At 33.7% G+C, this 21,351-nt stretch overlaps 1 protein-coding gene across 7 annotated transcripts in view; it reads left to right on the top strand.

Moving 5' to 3' along the window:
- SNTG1 (syntrophin gamma 1) overlaps positions 1-21,351 on the top strand; it is a 317,995-nt gene that overhangs the window by 285,016 nt on the left and 11,628 nt on the right. For 6 of the 7 annotated variants that reach the window (XM_068189107.1, XM_068189098.1, XM_068189067.1 and 3 more), the window contains 2 exons: positions 5,052-5,144; positions 17,245-17,355. In XM_068189107.1, the coding sequence (XP_068045208.1) occupies positions 5,052-5,144; positions 17,245-17,355 (204 nt within the window). Of the gene's footprint in view, positions 1-5,051; positions 5,145-17,244; positions 17,356-21,351 lie in introns of those variants that run through there. The other variant, XR_010998668.1, reaches the window with a different exon arrangement.

Below are 21,351 nucleotides of genomic sequence, written 5' to 3'. Positions count from 1 at the left end.
GAACAACTGCCTTGTTGATCATCTTTTGATACATTAACAAATTAGGCCCATATGAAATAGTGATGTAATTTAAGAAATTTTATGACCTTCTGCAGCTCTCAAATTAATACTCTTTTATGTAAGTAATTGCTTTGCTGTTCCCAAACAGCTTGCAATCTAGCCTTCAGAAGAGGTCACCTGAAATTCAGTGTTTGAGTTATTAAGACAACATGATACATATTTGTTAACTGAAGTTCATGGACACACGTGGAAAAACAATCTATGGGTCAGGGACAAATGCAGCTTTTTAGACATTCTCACTGGCTTACATCCTGCCTTATTTGATACTGAATATCACAAGAGAACCTTACAGGAATTAAGTAGTCCTTGTAATACCAGGAATGAGAGTATACCAAATGAAGTACTTACTAGATACAAGCAAGAACAAAACTTGTACCTCAGACACATTATCCTTTCTTCACATATTTCCTGTTCCTTGTGTATTTACTCCATTGTCAGGTGACAGTGCAGAGATGGACAACATTCAAATACGGATTACTAGTGACTTTTTATAGCAAAATTACATATCAGAACGCTTAAAGATAACTTTTTCTCACGAGGCCAAAAAGTCATGACTTTTTGATCTAAAAAGGGAGAAAAAAGCCACCCACCACAATTATAATTCACCTAATCCCAATTGTAATATTGATTTTCTAATAATGAAATATACATGTGGTTAGAACAGCTTTAGTTGATGTTGGCAGGCGTTATACACACCTACCCAAGCCATATTAGCATATTTGCCTGTGCAAGTATTGGCTCACACATTTTCTGTGTCCTCCTGGGAATGCAGGCAGTGGCATGTTTTTATTCAGACAAACTGTTAGTTATATATTAGCCCCTTTTTGACCTGCAAACCACCACATGCAGATGGACTGAATTGGTGTATACTAATGAAGATCCAATATGCAAAAACTAACCCGCTGTCAGTTTTAAAACACAGTACCTTTGTTGCAAAAGGAGGCAGAGGAGGTTCAGCTTTCCTCTTTTAAATTCATGTATGCTGTTACATTTTATAGAAACTGTTCTTATCTTTTAAGCTGTGCTTATGTGCTGGAAAATCTAAGACTACGTTTTCTGTGTAAAACTTGCAATAATGTATGTCCTCTGCCACTAAATATTTGAGAGTTTTTGTTTTATATAATTCACTGCAACATACTTTATAGTAGCACTGCTATAAAAGAATAAAAGAATAAAAGTAAAAGAATATGTGGCATTTTTCTTGAATAACTTTTATCTCAGAAGCCACCTTATATTTGTTCTACTTTCAGATTGATTCATACAGTAGCATTCCTGGTTTAGATTTTTCTTTTGGGTTTTAGAATTACATTTATTCAAAATTGCCTTCAGGCTTCTCCAAAATAATTTCTTTTATAATCTTAAGCTCAGATTCATCTTAATCATTTCCCCTTTTTTTTTTTTTTTGTCTCTCCTGATGTTCAATGTAGCAATTAAGAATTCAAAGTACTGATTTCCTGATTGACTCATTGGTTGATTGGTTGATTGATTATAGCAGATCTGTGAAAATGGACAAACTAGCTTCTCATGAAAGAATATTATTTTAGAAATCACACTTCTTATTCCACCTTTTTTTCTTTATTTTCTATATCTTGATTTGGAAAAAAGTATAGAATATTTTTAATATAATTGGGTTTGGCCTCCTCATTTTTCTTTCAGCAATCCATTACTGCTTTCATCTACCAACCTGCAGATGCAGATAAAATCTGCTGGTATAATATGTTTCCAAAAAGTTCTTTCATTGCTCTATGAGAAAAAAAAAAAAGGTGACAGGTTCAAAATTAGGGTCTCAACTGTAGATTTTTACTAAAATTTTGGTTTATGCAATTGTGTTGATCTGAATACTCATATATAAAGTGAATGATAATCCAGTAGGTTTTTCTTACAATAAAATAATATAATTTTGTAAATATAACTTTGGTTTAAAGCTACCATTTAAAAATTTTCAACAGTGCTGTGTGCTATTCCAAAATCATGCAAATAGTAACTCTTACTCAATGGCTATAACCTCTAGAAGAGGTTAATCAGGGACCAATCCTAATCTAACTCCAAAAATATATAAAAAATTCAAATATTTTTTAAATGCACTACTATAAATATAGAATTAATTCTATTTCAACCTAATTCATAGCTTCTGCTAGAGGTATATCTAGACCAAAAATTAAACAGTTGATTTTTCTTAGAAAATAAATATATTAGATGAGGTATAGTCAAATTGATAATAATTTAGCAATAACATGGTACAATGATAAAGTGGTGTCATTTTGGTGTGTTACAGTCACACCAAAATTGTAGTTGTTTGTTTTCTAATGTAAGGTTTATTGTGTAAGCTGGTTTTGTTGCAGTATTTTAACTTATGTTTTCCTTGAAATTGAATCTGAGTTTAGAAGTCTGAATTAAGTCTTAGATTTACAGTTTGCTTTGTTTCAGCTTCAGAGGTAGCATACATGAAGTTCACAATATATTGTTCTTTCCATAATTTAAACTGTGCATGTTGAGGGAACAGTTTCTAAGGAACAACTTCGAGTTGTCTCCTTCAGCCTCTGCCGGACCCATTGAATTATTAATAAACCAAAGTTAACATTCTGTATTCTGTGGAAGAACAGCAAATGACTGCTGAAGTGTGTTCTTTTGGGAAAGGGATGCTTCAGTTCTTATGAGGTTTTCATGAGTTCTGGTGAGAAATCAGCAACCAAAGCCAAATAGCCAAAGTATATATTATTCATAGTCACTATTAAAGTTTTAAAATGTTAAATCTATAAGAAATTTTATATTATCTTGCACCTTGATAACAATTTTTGTCTTTCTGTTTTTTCCAAATATCTGAATTAAAAGGCAACTTAAAGAAAATAAAAGATAAGAAAAGTTATACAAGAGTTAACTAGTGTCTGAAAGTTCACATCCCTACTCTGACCTGTCACCAGAATCATGTGCAAGTGGATACAACACCTGCAAGAACCAAGGGATATTCTTCCCCAAACGAACTAAATTCTAGCTGTCCAGAGATCTTTTTGCTATTTTTACTTTTTTTTCTTCTCTAAATTGTTTTGGACATCATAGTCTGAGGGCATAGAATAGTCTTTTATATAAATAAAGAGTAACTAAATAATCAGCTGCTACTAGTGATCTGCAGTTTCTTCCTGCAAAGAACTACACTGAGCTGAACTAGATGATATTTCTCCACAAACTCCACTGCCTTTTGTACAAACACCCTTCAGTCTTGGAAGCAGGTTGCTTTTTTAGTACAGCCTTGAACCAAGGCTGGTATATCCTCTTTCTCATAAATCTTAAGTTCCCAGTGAGGCTAATTAGCCAGTTCAAGCTCTGGGTTTAAAAGCAGAGGGAGCTGTGCCGGCTCAGCATGGTGCTGCAGTGTACACTGTAGGTTGGCCTCTGGTGTTGGGGTGGGAGGTTAGAAAACTTTAGATGACAAAATGTATTTTTAATCTGATACACATTTTCCTTGCCAAATTTAATTTGCAGTAAACTCTCTAAGTCTGCTGCAGATATTGAACATTTACAAACAAAAATGTAATTTGCATCTTGTAAGATGTTTGCAAGATAATTCCATAAAACCATACATTTTTTGCTTTGCATTCAAAACTCGAAAATTTTTCATATGTGACTAAATTAACTGTAACTGTGAGATGTATTACTTTACACTTTTTTCATCTGCTAATGAGATAGTACCAAAGGCAATATTCACGTCTTTTTCAGTACTGATTTAGAATAAAATTTTACACATTCATAATAGTCTCATGGTGTAGCTGATCAAAGGGAAAAAAAGAAAAAGTCACTTTTATTTGTCATATAAACATTAAGTATGAAGTTTTCAATTTTCCTTTATTGCATTTTCTATTTATAAGCTGTTAATGTACCTTCTAGCTTCTTGTGTTCTAAGGAAGGCCATTAAGAATGCAAACTGCACCCCCAAAGAATGTATAAGTAAAGGCATCTGATTTATCTTTATCATCAAAATGCCAAAAATAATCATAGGTTCTTTTGTAGTACTTACAATTTGTAACCCACATTGTTCCCCCATTTGCAATTTATATTTTGATTTTGCTGACACATTATAGGTCATGGAAGTCTTTATTCTCATTTCGTAATTTTAGCAGCTACAGCAATATTTGAAGAGTATAGCTGTATTTCATTTAATCTGGAGGGCAAAGTGTCTATAAAATAAGAATCATTTCTTTGAAGAACTTGCACCTCATTTGGAAATGTTTTGATTTTTTTTACGTATTTTGTGGTGAAAAAGACAAGCCTGTCATTTTGTACCTGAAGTCAGCCTTCAAGCACAGCAGTAGTTTTCATGCTAAAAATTGCACTTATAAATGTCTCACAGTGTGTATTCAAGTGGGATGTTATGGAAATAAATGGAAGCACATATTTTAAAACAGTAGAATGATAAAGTCTTTCAGAATTCCAAGGTTTCTCATAGAAACCTTTGAGATATATTAATCCACTATCCAAAGGAAAAAAAAAAAAAAGATATTTCAGATAATTCCATTAGCTGCTAAATGGTATGAAATACTAGCTTTTACCCTGAGATTTAGGACAACAGAAAACCACAAGAAAAAGTGTTCTAAAGAGATACTTTATATTTGCTTTTTTTTTTCCTTGAAAGGATAAAAGGAATACATTAATATTAAAAGTTTTTTTGTATGAAAAACAAATAAGGAGGTTTGAAAATAATAACTTTTTCCTTTTAAAGAATGTTACTAGTAAGCCACTAAGGCAATTCTGAGCCTTTCATTTTTTTCCTAATGGAAGCAAAGCCTGTTTTCATATGTCTTAGACAACTTCATCAATGATAAAAATCCTTTTATTTGTAATAAAAAAATTGACATATTTACGCATAAATTATTTACATCTGATAATGATTTTGAGGTACATAAACATTTGAATAAAGACTCAGAAACAGTGGTCCTAGAGAAACATTTAAGAAATGTCTTCTGTGGTAACTACCTCCTCTGATTTTTCTTTTACAGTGCAAGACGTATGCCTGTGTTTTAGAGAGTCATCTTATGGGACTTACCATCGACTTCAGCATGGGCTTCGTCTGTTTTGATGCTGCCACAAAGGTAAAGTTCTAAGAAATTTTTCCATCACACTGTTATTATTCCTTATTATTTCTAATATTTTGAGATAAATAATACATCCTTAAAATGTCCTTCTATTTGTTATAGAAACAGATTATCTCTTGTCAAATCTCTCATGCTACAGTTTAAATTTGGGATTGATTTCTAATTATGTGAGAAATAATATTCTGTTATTTGTGTTTTATTGAAAAATCAATACTGATACCAATCTGAAACAAGTATCAGCTCTTTATTCTTTAATTTCACATGAAAGCCCACACTGATCAGCTTGATGGTTTGTTTTGCTGGTGTGTCCTTGATTTTGAGAAAAGATAATTTTCTTGGTTTCAGTCTCATCTGTGAGCTTAAAAGTAATCTTCCATTCTCTTCTTTTGTTTCATAGGAAGGAATGTGTGCTATTACAGCAATTCCACAATTCCCAGTTTATATTTTAATTATTATTGTTCAGGCGTCTGTAAAAAGAAAAATCAACCATAGTCTGTCTATATGTCTCACCTATCACCTTTTCCTGTCAGCCTTAAAAAAACTCAGTAGAACTCAAGAAAGAGTTTGCTTTATCAAGCAAATAGTGTGGAATCAATTTCCAATTTGTATTATCGCACATCCAAGTCTCAGTAAAATCCTTGAGACCCTGAGTATGTCATATGTTGACATTTGCACTAATTGCTGGTGAGTCCTACAATGTGTTCAGGCTTTACTGCTACTACTTGGCACTGCTGTTAATGGTAGAATCTTTCTTCTGAGTGTAAAGGTGAAATCTTTCTTCTAAGTTCCACTTCTCTTCAATACCTATTTTTCTTTGAGATGCTGCAACATTGCCACCACCAATTGCTGAAAATGCCCTTTTGACTCCAGAATTTGTTCCTATGTTCTATCTTAAGTCAACCCTTCCCACCTCATTACTCCACTAACCCAAACCCTTTTATTCTTCCCACTCCATTCTGTTTGTTTGCACAAAGTGATTAATTTTAAATTCAAACACTTATGTAACCTTGTTTATTTTTGTTAAGCAAATAGTCTTGTAAAATTCATCAATGAAACATGACTATCAGTTTAGAAGGTATTACACTAAAATATCAGTACAACAGAATTAAAATGCAGTAGCTCAGTAAAAAAAATGGGGTTTTCCCCCACCCTCCAATATTTATATATATATATATATATATATATACATAAAAGTATAGTAAGGAATTCCTTTTGTATATCTAACCTAAATGTACTCTTTCAGTTTGAACCCATTACTTCTTGTATTATATGTACAGTATTGTATGTTAGAATATAGCGTTACACCATGAATTAAAAAAAAGGACATTGTTTTGTTAGGTAATCAGGCATTAGGCAATGTGAGATAAGGATGGCAATTGCTTTAGAAAAGAAAGGAAGCAATACAATAGAAAGCAACATAATCTTTTGCCAAGTGACTGCTGCAATTAAAATTGTCAAATAAGCCATAAGGTGAAATGTCTGAAATCTAAGTGTGTCAAACACGTTTTAGTGGGTGCTCAAATAGGAAAAACATTACCTAGTCTCTGTCAGTTTATGGAAAAATGAAGATTGTAGTGCCAAAAATGTATTCAGATATTTTTATTATGATGATGACAAGTGTAAGTTGTGTCTATGCTGGCAATGTTCTTCAACAATATTGCTAATCTCATATATACTGGAATGCAAACTAGACCTGTATAGTCCCTTAAGCTAAAAATGTTCTTTTCCACCTTATGAAGTTCATATGAAGCAAAATCTGTTTTCCAAAAAAAACAAAGTGAAAAAAACAATGAAAAATGGAAACTATTTCAGGACAAGGAAAACGTGAATAAAATTTTAATTAAATCATTCATATCTTAGTAACATTTACATGCACATTTGTGAATTAAGGGTATACAAAAGTCCAAGCAAGTATCCTATGAATTAACATACTCAGAATTAAAGACAAAAACAGTATTTAAAATTACATACCATTCATGAAAACAATATTTACATATAATTCTTTATAAATTCTAGAATTTTTTGCAATTTGTATTTGAAAAATCAGTACAAATAATTATCTTTTCACTTCCAATGTCAGGGTACCTACAGCTCCATGGGGCACTCTATTCCACTGTCTCACCACCCTGATCATATAAGATTTCTTTTTTATGTACAATCTGAACTCTACTTTCTTCTACTTCAAAAACATTGTCCCTTGTCCTGTCACTGTAGACCTTGGTAGAAGCTCTTTTTCTCCATTTCTATATAAGCCTCCTTTAAGTACTGAAAAGCAGCAATAAGATCTCCCTGGAGCCTTCTCTTCTCCAGATTCAACAGCCCCAGCTCTTTCAGCCTGCCTTCATGAAAGAGACGCTCCAACCCTCTGATCATCTTAGTGGTCCTCCTCCTGTACATGTTCTCTTCTGTTATTTTGCTGCTGCTCATACCAAATTCAATCACTCCTTTTTGGGTAAAGATTAACTTAAAGCCATATTTCATGGACTTCAGAGTTTAGTGTCAGGTTGAACTGTTCATTCTGTATTTCTCTCAGAATAACTCAGAGAACAACACTGCAAATGCAAGATATTTTAATAAATTCACAGAAAGTCTTGACAAGTACCTGGAGGAGAAATCTGCTGATTTTTAAAAATTCTTATTTATTTATGACATTTTCATGTTTTGGAAACAAAATAGTTTCTGAGATGTCTTGTCTAATATTTTGTTGCAGTGGTATCATTAGTAAATCTTCAGGCAATGGCAATCTTCTACTTAATACTATGCTCATGGTATTTTAAGTTTTCTTTCTTAATTACTAATGAATTGACTGTGAATTGTCTTTATAAGTGCATAATTACTAATAAACTGAAATGAAGGAAGCCAAGTTCTTTAACTCATGATTTTAACAGTTATTCAGATATTCAAATGTTCCAGTTATTTAAGCAGTGCAACAGTATTTAAATTCTCTCTTCCTCTCACATTTCAAGTAAGTGAATAGATTTTGTCCAGTATGCCCTGACAAATTTCAGTTAAAATTTCACAAATTTTATAAACCCCAAACTCCCCCCCAGTCTTCATGAACAAGTGTATAGGGGTTAATAACTCTCCTTATATTTATGATTTCCAGAAAAAGCCTTACAATGCTGTGTAGGCTTGTTTCCTTCTTTGCTGTCATTTAATCCTTAAATAATACTTAACTACATAAATTGAAATTAGTGGTTAAAAACTGTCATCTGTGCTAAATGTATTTCAAGTCAAACATCATAATTAGATTAAAACATTGTTTCTGTGTCTGAGCACACCTATGATAAATATGAGTACACAAAGTATTAACCTGAGTTATTCAGAAAAAATCTGTACTGTGATGTGATTATAACAGTACTGGCATAAATCATTGCTGTTTCTGCCGCATATTCTCTGACTGATAACTCATAGAGCCAAAGGTAGTTTGTCATTTGGAGTATTTTGGTATGATGCTTTATAACAAGCCGTTGTAATTTCCTGAAAGGAGAATGAACAGCTTTTAAGACTACCTGGTTAAATCTGATTATGTCAACATTTCAGAAAATTAGTTCTCAATTGAGGTAAAAATTCTACCAAATAAAATTTTGGCCACAAAGTAATTTTTCTCCTTGTACCTTAAAAGGTAATGATGAATATATTTATGCCCTTGTTCTTCTGTAGCACTTTTCAAAGATAAAGCTCCAGATGTCATATTTCATTAGCAATGTAGGATTTGAAAGCAAACTGGGACACATAGCCCAAGCCAACACTGGCGTGTTATTTTCATGATGTAGTCCTTCATTTGTGGTAGTTATAAACCTGGAGTCAAAAAGGCACCTACCTCCTGTGTTGGCATACCGAGAAATGTAATTCTAATCAATAGGGAGTTTCCTCAAAACATCTCTTTCACTGGGGACTTCTTCCAAAAAATGCCAACCAGCTTTAACCAATTTTATTTGCTTCATTTGAAATACAGGATCTTAAATAGAATCTCCTCACTGAACTTCCCTCTTTCTTCATTGCTAGTATTCCGTGAAAAGTGAATTTAGCTAATCTTTGTGAATACCTTTTAGTTATTTTTTCTTTTCTGCCTTAATCACATTTTCCAGATTCTGCTTAGTTACTTCTTGCACTACAATGTGTCTTAGTATACAGCATCTACTCCAGAAAGAAGTTTTCACTAGAGATGTCCCATATGCTAAATGTTTTGTTTATTTGGTTTTAAAATATGAAAATTCTAAAAAGATGGAAAATGTTCTGTGGCAGTTCTTAGAAGTTATATACCAAATTTTATACTAGGTCATTTTTGCAGTATTGTGTATCAATGTAATGGGGAAAACATTTTTCTCAAGTCCTGCCCAACTACATCCCAGCACTCATGTCCTAAATTTGTCTAACCTTAACTAATATATAGACATCAATGTTTTAATGAACAAATGTAACTCTCTTATGGGCAATTTCTGTTAGGTATGGACATACATAGATAGTATGATGAACATTTATAAATAAGATTTGCTACCTTGAGAATTAAGTATGGAGACTGATAGATTAAACATAATAACAAGACATGTATAGAAGTTAATCTAACTACTATTCTGAAAGTGATCCAATGTATAAAATGACTTACTCAAGTGCCATTCAGTAAATGATTCTTAATATGCTTCCAAAATAGTATGGGGGGATATACATGGAAATATGTATATTATATATATTTCTGGTTTACTGACATATTCATTAAAATTGTTTTCTATAGTGTGCATATTTGCATCATCAATTCCACTAATAATATATGTATGAGTTTGTGTGAATACACACTGCCATATACCTATCTGAGCAAAGTGCTGTGTCTGTAGTCCATCATATTTACTGCTCATTAAAACAGCAGTCAAAAATATGTATTTGTCAGAATAGAAAGAAAAGTATCCCTTGTAGGACTGAAAATAAATTAAGGTGCTGCTGAATTATTTGTCGGTGCTAGAACAAAGGAAAGGCTCCATAATGGCCCACAAGGTACCTATCAACAAACCTCAGTGTACCTGTCCTGTGTTCTCTTGCAGAAATCTTCACCAAAAAAGAGAATATACCATGAACAATAAATAGCATTGCAAATATCTTTAATTTGGTTTCCATGCCCAAAGACTACTAAATCACACAGATCAGTATTTCTCTTAATTTTGTTAGGAGCGATCTCCCATGTTTTCTAGGGATGCATACCTTGTCTGTCTCTTCATGCAACTAATACATATACAGCGTATTGAAATAAAACAGCATATAAGAACCTTTTTGATATTCAAATTTCAGTAGTAGGGAAGGCAGAAAAAAAAAAACAGGCTCACTGGAAGATGGAGATTTAATGATGTAACTCTTGTGAAAAAATATTTATTCCATGCTTCAAGGTTTAAATGTTGAACAAATAGCTACTATAACTTTAATGTAAGCCATCGGCATGCTTCATACAGTTTTATGTTCTGTGGCTAGAAAGAAATGTTGGTAGGTTGTCCATCAGCACCAAGTAAATACACTGTGGTCTTTTAGCATTTTATGTAATTTCAGTAATGGACAAGAACAGTTATTTTATAAGGGCTGACTTTCATGTTTTTTTCCTTTGTCTCATTTTTGTTCTTTATCCTCTGTGTCCTCCCCTGTCTTTCCCTTTACAGTTATAAAGCTGCAGCAGCTGACAAAGGAAATTGCCTTAGACCATAATTCTTTTGTAGTAAGACACTCTCCAGAGATCAGTAACACAGTAGAACTGAGCATGAACAAGATCTTAATCCTACTCAGTTCCCTACTGCTGCTATAACTCTGGACAAAATGTCACCTGGAAAGAATGAAATCTTTCTCAATTAGCTATGAGACAAACAGACAAATTAAGGTGTATCCCAGGTGCCTGAAGACTCAATTACTTTTATTCTTAGAAACAAGGACCTGGAGGGCTTAAGCTCTTGATTTAGTTTGACTTGTAGGAGTATCATGTATTTGAGTTAGACGACAGCATTAGCTTGAAAGGTGCCCACTGAAGTTTAGCATAATTCTATAAGATATATCACACATTAAAAATTTGCCTTAAAAATCTAAAAGGAAGAATAATCCAAACAGTCAGAGTATCAAGAAAAAAAATGAGGCAGTGTTGGAAACAGCTGTAGATTTTTGAAGGTATGATGGAAAAGACAACAAAGGAATTTGATGAAACTAGAACGTGAAAAGTGACCTCTGACATCCTTTCCTTAATAAAGATGGTTTCATTGTTTACTCCACCATTTACAGGTGATCTAGGATGTAGCTGTCTAATCAATATGAAACACTGGCACACTTAGGTTTTTTCCAAGCATCCTACTGAAGGCCAAACTTCTTTTGCTATTATGTAATAAAACCTGTGTGATTCATGCCAATGGAATGGCATTATATTTATGATTTCCATAGATCATGTATGTAGACAAGATGCACTTCATAAAATCATAGGGTATCCTGAGTTAGAAGGGACACATATAAATCATCAAAGTTCAACTCCTAGTCCTGGACAGTACATCCCCAAGAATCACACTCTGTGCCTGAGAGCACTGCACAACTTGAGCTCTCTCAGGCTTGGAGCTGTGACCACTTCCCTGGGGAGCCTGTTCCAGTACCCAACCACCCTCTGGGTGAAGAACCTTTCTTTAATGTCCAGTCTAGACCTCCCTTGACACAACTTCAGGCCATTCCCTCAGGTCCTATCACTGGGCACCACAGAGAAGAGATCAGTGTCTGCCCCTCCTCTTTCCTTTACAAGGAAGTTGAAGACTATGGTCAGGTCTTCTCTTAGTTTTCTCTTCTCCAAGTGGTCTCAGCTGCTCCTCATGTGGGTTCACTGGCAGGTGAAATGATGCCATTGTAGTATGTGGTGCAAACACTATTGCTCATGTTTATTAAGTGTAAATATTCTAGTGCAAGAAGAGAGTTGATCCACAGTGGATAATTTGACACAGAAGAGACAAAACTGTTAAATAATAAATTAAAGGTAGTTCATCACTGAATCCACAGGAAACAGATTAAATCTGTTCTGGTTGGAGATTCTTATGTTGACAAAATACACATTTTCTTTCCTAGCTGCACTGCTTAATGCCCTCTGTATCCTAAATTATATATCTATCTCAGATCCATGGACTAGTCAGACATTCACATTTCTATGAATATTTCATAGAGCATGGTAAGTAAAAACACAGTCACATATTCATTCTGTATTTGTTTGATAATCTGGTCTTTATTTAGGATTAGAACAAACTCCTTGACCCAAAATCAAACAAAAACTCTAATGAATATTCCTAGTCATAGCCCAAACAAAGATAGTTACAGTTATGATGCATTTCCGTATTTCTGATGTCATTACCTAGATGGAAAATGATTTTGTTTGATGTCATCTAACCTAAATTATATGTGGATTAGTCCAAGATTCTGGGAATAAGTAGCAAACTGACACATAATATGAACGTGAAAGTATTTTCTAAGGTGCCTTTAAGAATATGTGTTCTAGATCTAGCACTATTGCTAGGAATAGAAACAATTTCTTAATTTGTGTGACTGTATGACAGGTATAGAAGTCAATAGCTTTTTTCCATGTGTCATGTATATGTTGGATTTATGTACCAGCTATAAAATAAAAATATTCAGGCAGACAGCATTATTTTTAATTATAGCAGAATAACACTAGTGAAAGATAATAGGCAGTAATTTGTTTGCAAAGACTAGTACAAATGAGTCCTAGATGATTACTTATAAATAAAATATTTCTCATTAAAAAATATTGGTGAAGAATCTTGGTTGCAGATGCATCACAGGAAAAGAAATCCTGCTAATTCAGTGAATACAGGATTTTGCTTTTTGATGATTTGCTATTACAATAATTTAGTACCATCACAAGAGGAGTCTTAAATCTAATTTGTCAGCTTGTCTGCACATTTTATTTGTTTGCATTGCATTCTGATATTCTTTGAAAGTAATTCTATTAAATGGTGAAAAATACAGAAAGCAGGCTAAGCAACATATGAATAATAATTGAAAAAAGGATTTATATCTTATTGGTTGTTTTCAATTTTATACATGATATATACTGTATTTGTTCAAAGAGATTGTCTTAGAGTGCATTTTTCAAGACATGGATTAATTATGTCAGATATTTTGTGGCCACAATGGGAGTGTGCAAATTGTGGCACTGGTGGTATTTTCAGTGTGTACCTTGGTCCCCATTTGCTGAATTGGACTGCTTGCTGTTGTTCCTAAATTCTATCTCTGCTCATTAAATGAGAGTTCACTTTTCTTCCATTGATTGAGAAGCAATAAGTAGTGCATCCTGAGTTCTCCTAATCTTCCATCAAGGCATCATAATGTTGTATGCCATGACTTGAAAGGTGTATCAGGATCCTCAAGAGTAGCTGATGCCACTGTCTACAAGATAATCTTTTTTAATTCAGTTGCAATTTGTGCTTTCAAAGGAATTGGCAACTGACCCACCTGTCAAATCTATTTTAGGGTAAAAAAAAATTTACTGTTTCCTATAAATGCTCTATATAGACCTGTAAAATATTCTCAGTGATGCAGGTTATGCACAGTTGATGAGGGAAGTACTTGAAGAGAAGAGGCTGTTTTTGTCAGCTAAAAGTAGCCCTATGAGTGTTGAGCTCAGTAACACTACAACTTCAAACCAGTAAGTACTTCTGCTTGTATTTCATAATTCCTGAAAACTGATTTAAAAATATTTTATGTGACACACATTTGGGTGCTTGACAATTTTCAAAAAAGCCAGCCTGTTTTACAAATGTACTTATTGGTTAAAAGTCGATATGCGTACATAAATATATTTGTACAAAATTATTACAGCCTCTGTTAACTTTCTGAGGCAATCATTCAAACTAATGGTTCCAGTTCAAAAACATTAAAAAATAATGACCGTGACAGTGGTGTAGATCAGTATTCCCAGGGATACCTGTACCTAATGCATGAGAATTAGCCTTTAAAAATAGAATTTGGAAGAGTAACCACAGTGAACCCTGTAACACTGAAGTCAGCCCATAGGATTGTGAAAGATAACACATGAAACTCTCTCTCATGTGTTAATGTCCCTGCTGTAGTTGCACATATGTGTGAAACTGGTGCTCAGGTGAGTGGGTGTGGTCTCTCCTTTCTTACTATGGCACTATAAAGTAGTCATTGAAAAAAGGATAGGTCTGGTCTCTGTTCACTGCTTACGCATTTTGCAGCAATGAAAATGAAAAAAAGAAAAGAACCACATTCAGAACATATGCAACCAGAGAAATTAATCCAGTGATCCCCAAGATACTTTATTTTAAGCAATGTAACTGCAGTCACAGCATTCTGTATCCGTTATAGATGTGCTACACATACAAAATGTGCAGTTCTGGCTACAGAGGGCAGCACTTCAGCCTCTTTGGCAGGAGAAAGCATTTAAATGGGTCTTACTCGGTATTTAATTAACTAATTTTCTCAACTTTTGCTATCTAGAATTTGAACTTCTAGTTTAAGTGGTTTGATCTATCTGTTCCACTTTCAATGTAGTATAGCATACTGTAGCAAACACACACCCAGACTCTACCATGATGAACCAGATCTCGCCATTTTAGACCAGGATGTAGGATTTTTTTATTTAGAGATTCTCTAGAAAAAAAGAAATAGCCAGGGTGAATATTTTGTATTCACAACTTAGTGACTTAAAGCTCACAACATTTTCCTATTCTTATTTTTGCGAATGACCAATCCCTCATGTGGACAGCTGAGGGAAAGTGTGTGCAATTTATTGAAGATCACTCAAAAGGAGCAGATAATTATTTCATGTGGGAATCATTTAACGCATTGTCAATAGCATTTCTACTTCTTAAACTTTAGATGAAGAGTATTTAGTTGTCTCTGCAGAGACTGTCAGTTCTAGGAGCTTGTTTTGATATCTTGATGTTGAAGTGCAGTCTTGTTTGGATTAGTTCTCTCTACACTATAGACCTGATTTTGCAGTGTTCTTAAGTAAGAGCCCCTGCTAACTAGGAGTCTCCAAAACCGATGTTATGCATAAATTGAAGTGTGTTCTTGAGTTGTGCCTGTGGTTTGGTGTGATTGTCATTCTCTTTCCTCTGAATGGGAATGAAGTGCGTGGCAAAGCATGGAAATGTCAAAGTACCTCAGTTCTATGCATCCTTCATCTTCATTCAGATTTAGACTGGGAATAAGGCCAGGTACCCTGGGATTTTGCCTGAACATCTAAGGGTCCTTTTCAATGCTGCATCTCTCTCCTGGCCTCTCCATATATCATCAGAGAAGAGAAAGATGATACCTCATTGCTTTGATTGTTTTCTCCTGAGATAAAGAGACAATCAGTGCCCTTTGCATTTCTAATCCAGGAAATTACATACTTAAGTAGATTTGCTGTCCTGCAGAAAGGCAATGGTCTTGATCTTCTGGCAAGATTTCATAGATCTGTAAAAAAAAAAAAAAAAGAGTTTACAAAGCAGGTAGGAATATAGCCACTGAATGATGTTATATACTGGATTGTTTTACTTAGTTTTGTTTTTACCTCACTATTTGTACAATATAAATAAACATCTTTGATCAAATAACGTCAAAGGAATTTCAAATACATAGAAATGAGGGAAGCTATTCTATTTTCTGTAGCACAGATTGGTGGGCTCAGGAGGACAACATTTGAAACAAATAGGATATATTTTCACATAAACTGCCAGATTCCTGTAGTTTATGTGAAACAGAATGTCCTTAACAGTGTTTATGTCAGATGGGAGCTCACCTGCCACATATAAGCAGAGAATGAAAGTGGTGCTGAGACTAGGGTTCTTTTTTTTTATTTGGAAGGGGCAACTATATGGAGACAATTTTGGAGAAAAATTCTAGCACTTGCTTTGTGTATAGTGCACAGTAAAGATGCTCTCCTTGTGGTTTCTTTTCCCGTCAGGTTGCTAAGACAAAAACAACAAAGTTTGTTCAACTTGGTGCAGAGTAGAGATTTTTTTGCCAGTCATAAAGAGACCAACACATCCCAAGCAGAGGGACCTGCATAGATTTAGGACAGTTAAAAATTTGACCTCCCCTATAATCTGTTTAATTCCCAGTAGATAGTAAATCATTCATAGATAAAGACTAAGGGCCCTCCTACACCACTGAGAGGAAGTAATTTATAAACCCTTAGACAAAAGGATTGCCTTAAGTTTCTGTGTTGTCCAATGCCTGTGAAATTAATGTTCATCAAAGTAGTAGCACGATGTAAGTGATGTTGACCTCCTAATTGTGTGAAATACTATTGGAATCACAATGAAATATTTTAACAATCCAAAATATCTGGATGATGGGGTCTATCTTTAAATGAGGTTGAAAAGAAAACAAAAAATAGCTCTTTTCCATTTTTAAGCAAAGTAGTTTAAAATTGCTTTTTTATTCATAAATCCACACTAGATATAGTTTTTAAGAGATGTTTTTATAGACATCTGTAAATTTTATTACTTGTGTATTTTTATTAATCATATATTTATTTTATAAGCATTATGTCTTTTTCAACAAGACACAATGCAATTCATAATATAATTACTTGAAAGGCCACCGATACGATTAGAATTAATGAGTTACTCAAATTCCTTACTAGAGCTCTCATAAATAAACTAAAAATATATTATTCTTAAGAAATGTTGTTTATTATTTTATCCTTTAAAAATATATATTTGTTTTTACTATGATATACCCTTTATGTTAATACTAGATTTTTTTAATATGGAAAGAGGGGGTTCGTATGTCAGATCAATATGTCAGATATAGTAGGGAATCCACAGATCATCAATGGAAAAAATTCTTCTCTTTTCTGTTAAATATTAAATATAGATAACGTAATTTCAGGGTAAATTTCAAAAATGTAGTCTGACAGGTGTTTTTCAAGCACTGCTAAAGTAAACATATCTATATGACTAAAGGAATCTGACCACAGAACACTACCTTTATCTAATTATGTACCATAGAGGTGTTAAAACTTTCCTTGGAAGGAGATCAGCTATTTCTAATGCAATTTTCATGATAACTGCATTGACTTGTGTATGATTATTTTATATTTTGTTGGTTTTTCTTTTCCCTTTAGGCTGTGCTTTGGAGGTACAAGTTTTCCCAGCTCAAAGGTTCTTCAGATGATGGGAAGAGCAAAATCAAATTTTTGTTCCAAAACCAAGATACTAAACAAATCGAAGCAAAGGTAAAAAACAATACATTGTTTCTATAAAGGCAATATACAATTGCCAAAGCAGCTAGGGGAGTGGGGAAGTGCAGTAAACTAAGTTACTTGGAAATATTAGGTTAATGCACAAAAAATGCAAAGAAAACCAATGAAATTGAAACTTTATCTAGTTACAAAAATTTTGAAAGGTGTAATTAGATTTAAAAATAATAAAATACAGGACGTATGGTGTATATGGGTTCAGGCTTTTTTTACAACTCTCCTCTTTGTCATTGTGATAAAGCTATCTGAGAGCTTGAGTACCCTGTTTTTCCCCCTATAGTTGTATTATGCAGAAATGGTGGAAAATATATCCTCAGTCAACCGGAGAACAAAACTCAGTAAAAGTTGAAAATCTGTTTTTATTTCTCAGAGAAAAAAAAGTGTAGATTAAATACATATTTCCTAAAAGACTGAAGTGTCTGGGTCTAATGCAAAATCAGAAGAGTTGTTTTTCCAGCTTTGCTTTTGATTCAAGAGTTAATTCATGAAAACAGTAGCTGTGAGAGCTTTAAGTTTACTTCAATTTATGTCTTTTGAGAATGAGGGCATTTACTGTCCCAGTGCTTGTGAGAAGTGATCTTCCCAAGGTCTGTGATGGCTGTAACTGCCTTGAAGTCTGGGTCAAAGTTCTTTTTTGAGTAGAATCCAAATTTTAGTGTAAACCTAAACACTATTTTCTTGTGAATGTCTAAGCTTTGCTTTTAAAGGATTTACTATATTGCTTTTCCTGACCGTGTTGGAGACAAAATTGCTGAATGAACATGATAACAAAACAATTCCACGAGCAAAAAGGAAATAGTTAAATAAATTGTTTATAAGGGCTAAATATGTAGAGTATTATAAAATATGTAATGAAAAAAAATACATTGTTTTGGGGATAGTTATGTGCTTAAATGCCAACAGCTGCATTAAGCATCTTCCTCCTTGTCTCTTTATCCTTCATTCTAATTATTTTCTACCCAGCAGCTATTTACTTGATTTTGAGTGGTTTACTCAGTAAAATAAAGGTATGTAAGAGTTCCCATTAAATCAATAGTAATAAACGGTGGGGACCATGGTTTTGATACCTTCATGTTCTGCTGCATCTCAAAGATAAATACTTTTTTATTTCTGATTTTCTTCAGGGATATTTTTAGTAGTACAGAATGTTTTTTCAGCTTTAATAAGACATGACAGTTTAACCTAATGTCATGAGGACGATTTACTCTTAAGAAAGTAATTGTAAACTTTTATCCTACTCTTATGTACAGCTGAAGGATGAAAGTCATCATTATTTTTCTAATATCTGTCTGCTATTGTTGTCATATTAACACATAATTTTAGCACTAACAAAAATTTATAGGAGTCCAAGAATGGCACACTGTTGGGGTGTTTGGGGATTTTGGGGGATTTGGTTTTGCTTTGTTTTGGTGTTTTTAAACTGGTAAAACTAGAATGCATTTTTAATGCTGAATTACATTAAAAATAAAACTAAAGAATAAAATACAGATTTTGAAAAAAAAATAGGGTTTTTTCATGTTTTGAATTATATCTGTCATATAAATCACTTAGAAATACATAAGTATGCTGGGCATACACTAGCCTTAGAGGTATCCTTGTGCCTTTATTTGTATGTATTGTTATTTCCACTAAAATTGAGTTCTAGGAAATTCTGCCAAACTTTATTGAGGTAGAAATAGCACGTTACACCTTACTAAGTCAGAGTATTACACAAACCTGCTAGCATGCTGATTAATATGCTGTCTTGTTTCCTGGTTGCTGCTCTTTACTATAAATTTAATCTTTCACATTACTCAGTTTTGAAATAAAAATTTGTTAATTTATTTTCTTGTTGAGCAAAGCATATCAACTCTATGCAAAGATGTCAGGTTATATTCTCTTTGGAAGGTGCTGTGGCATTTATAATGAGCACTTCTATCCATTCCAATTTGTTTACATATTAAGTATGTTGCTTAGTCTAAGAAATATAGATAAATGTGCCTGTAAAATGAATGTGAAGGTTCTTGGGTCATATATTTTCAAGTCATTAGCTTACAATTTTGTGGATAACCCCCTTCTAAATTCTTTAAACTTTTCATAGATTTAAAGCACTATTCATCATAAGGAGAGGTGGAACAGTCTAGCCTCTGTTTTCTTGCTTTACATTCCTGAATCAGAAGTATAGCTATTTGTAGAACTGTTGAGTCATTAAGAAATGTTAACCAGATTTTTAGCAATATTTGTAATGCCAGATTTCATGAATACTGTATGCAGGCTTCATTTGAAATCAGAGGATGGAAATTTTGTAAAACATCTGTTAAAGGTTCTGATGAATATTCGTGCCATAGTTATCATCACCTGTTAAATGCAGCTGGCCTGGAGACCCACTGCTGTAACACTTTCCTTATGATTCTATTCCTTTTTTCCCCCCATGTTTTAATATATGGAGACTAATCAGAATGTAGTAAAAGGAGAACTCAGCAGAGAATAAAACCAAAAAAATTGAGGAACCATTGCACCAATGTATTAGGGCTCTTCGCTGACTTATTCCCAAGCAGCAATGTGGAAGCAGGGCATAGCAGGGAACTTTCTAGGCACCACAAATACTGTGTTCAGTTTTGGGCCACTCACTAAAAAAAAGGACTTTAAGATGGTGAAGTGAGTCCAGAAAAGGGCAACAGAGCTGGTGAAGGGCCTAGAACACAAGCTTGATGAGGAGCAACTGCTGGAGCTGGGGTTGTCTAGCCTGGAGAAAAGGAGGCTCAGGGAGGAATCTCACTGCTCTCTACAACTGCTTAAAAGGAGATTGTAGCCAGGTGGGGTCTGGCTCTTCTCATAATTAAAAAGCGATTGGACGAGATGAAATGGCCTCAAGTTGCACCAGGGGAGGTATAGGTTGAATACTAGGAAAAATATATTCACCAGGAGGGTTGTCAGTCATTGGAAAAGGCTGCTCAGGGAAGTGGCAGAATCACCACCCCCAAAGGGATGGTGTAGATATGTAGATGTGGCATTTGGGGACATGGTTTGGTAATGGATTTGGCAGTGCTGGATTAAACATTGGACTAAAAAAATGTCCTATTCAACCTAAATAATTCTATGATTCTATATAATAGCTTCACAGAAAAATATGTGTTATCAAAATCCAAATTCTTCCTGTCTTCCTTCATTTATAATGCAGAACATTTTGTGTATCTCATGATTTCCCAGATGTGTATGATTGTGGCAAGTTGAACCTGTGTGCTAATGCCCTTTAGCTTTAGAGCACTTATTCATGATCTGCAGAATCAAGAGTAACGAAGTACTCACCTACTGACTTTTGATCCAAACTTAGATAAATTTGTTATTATTTTGGAAATGCGTTCCAACTTGGAGCTATACATTTCCTGGGTAACAAAATAAGTATGCATCAGCATTTTAAGTTTTATCATACTGTTCATAATTTTCTAGCACCTTCTCTGTATTCTGGTGGAATATACTGAGATACCAATGTTAATGTTAGAAAAATCTAGGAAAAATGCATTTTGGAGTAAAGTCCAGCACCACATACATTCATCACTTAGCTTTTTTTTTGTTGTTTTGGGGAAAAACAATTGCCACCAGAGTTTATATTCCTAAGTGAAAGAAAGTCCTTCACTGTCACTAAATAGCTAAGATTTTTATGTCAACATTTTTTATAGTTTGCTTCATGCCTGACTTAAAAAATTCAAAATGGCATGCCTTGAGAAATACAGCATGTGCTATGGATTTAGTTACAGTTTAACTTATTTCCCAGTATTGTTCTTTTCAGCTTTAAAATAATTTTGGGTGCTCAAACATTTCAATTCTGCCTTTTTTCTTTAGAGACATTGTACTCCTGCATTTGTTCAGCTCCTCTCTAAGTGAAATTATGTTATTGTAAAGATATATAATAATATATAAAAATAAAGATATATAATATAGAATTAAATAAATCCTCATGGATTTAAGCAGTTCCAGTCTTAAAAATCTGAA

The sequence above is a fragment of the Anomalospiza imberbis genome, chromosome 1 (assembly GCF_031753505.1).
Source record: "Anomalospiza imberbis isolate Cuckoo-Finch-1a 21T00152 chromosome 1, ASM3175350v1, whole genome shotgun sequence".
Lineage (NCBI taxonomy): Eukaryota > Metazoa > Chordata > Aves > Passeriformes > Viduidae > Anomalospiza > Anomalospiza imberbis.
The sequence above is the reverse complement of the archived record's forward strand: the minus strand, read 5'-3'. Positions and strand labels throughout refer to the sequence as shown.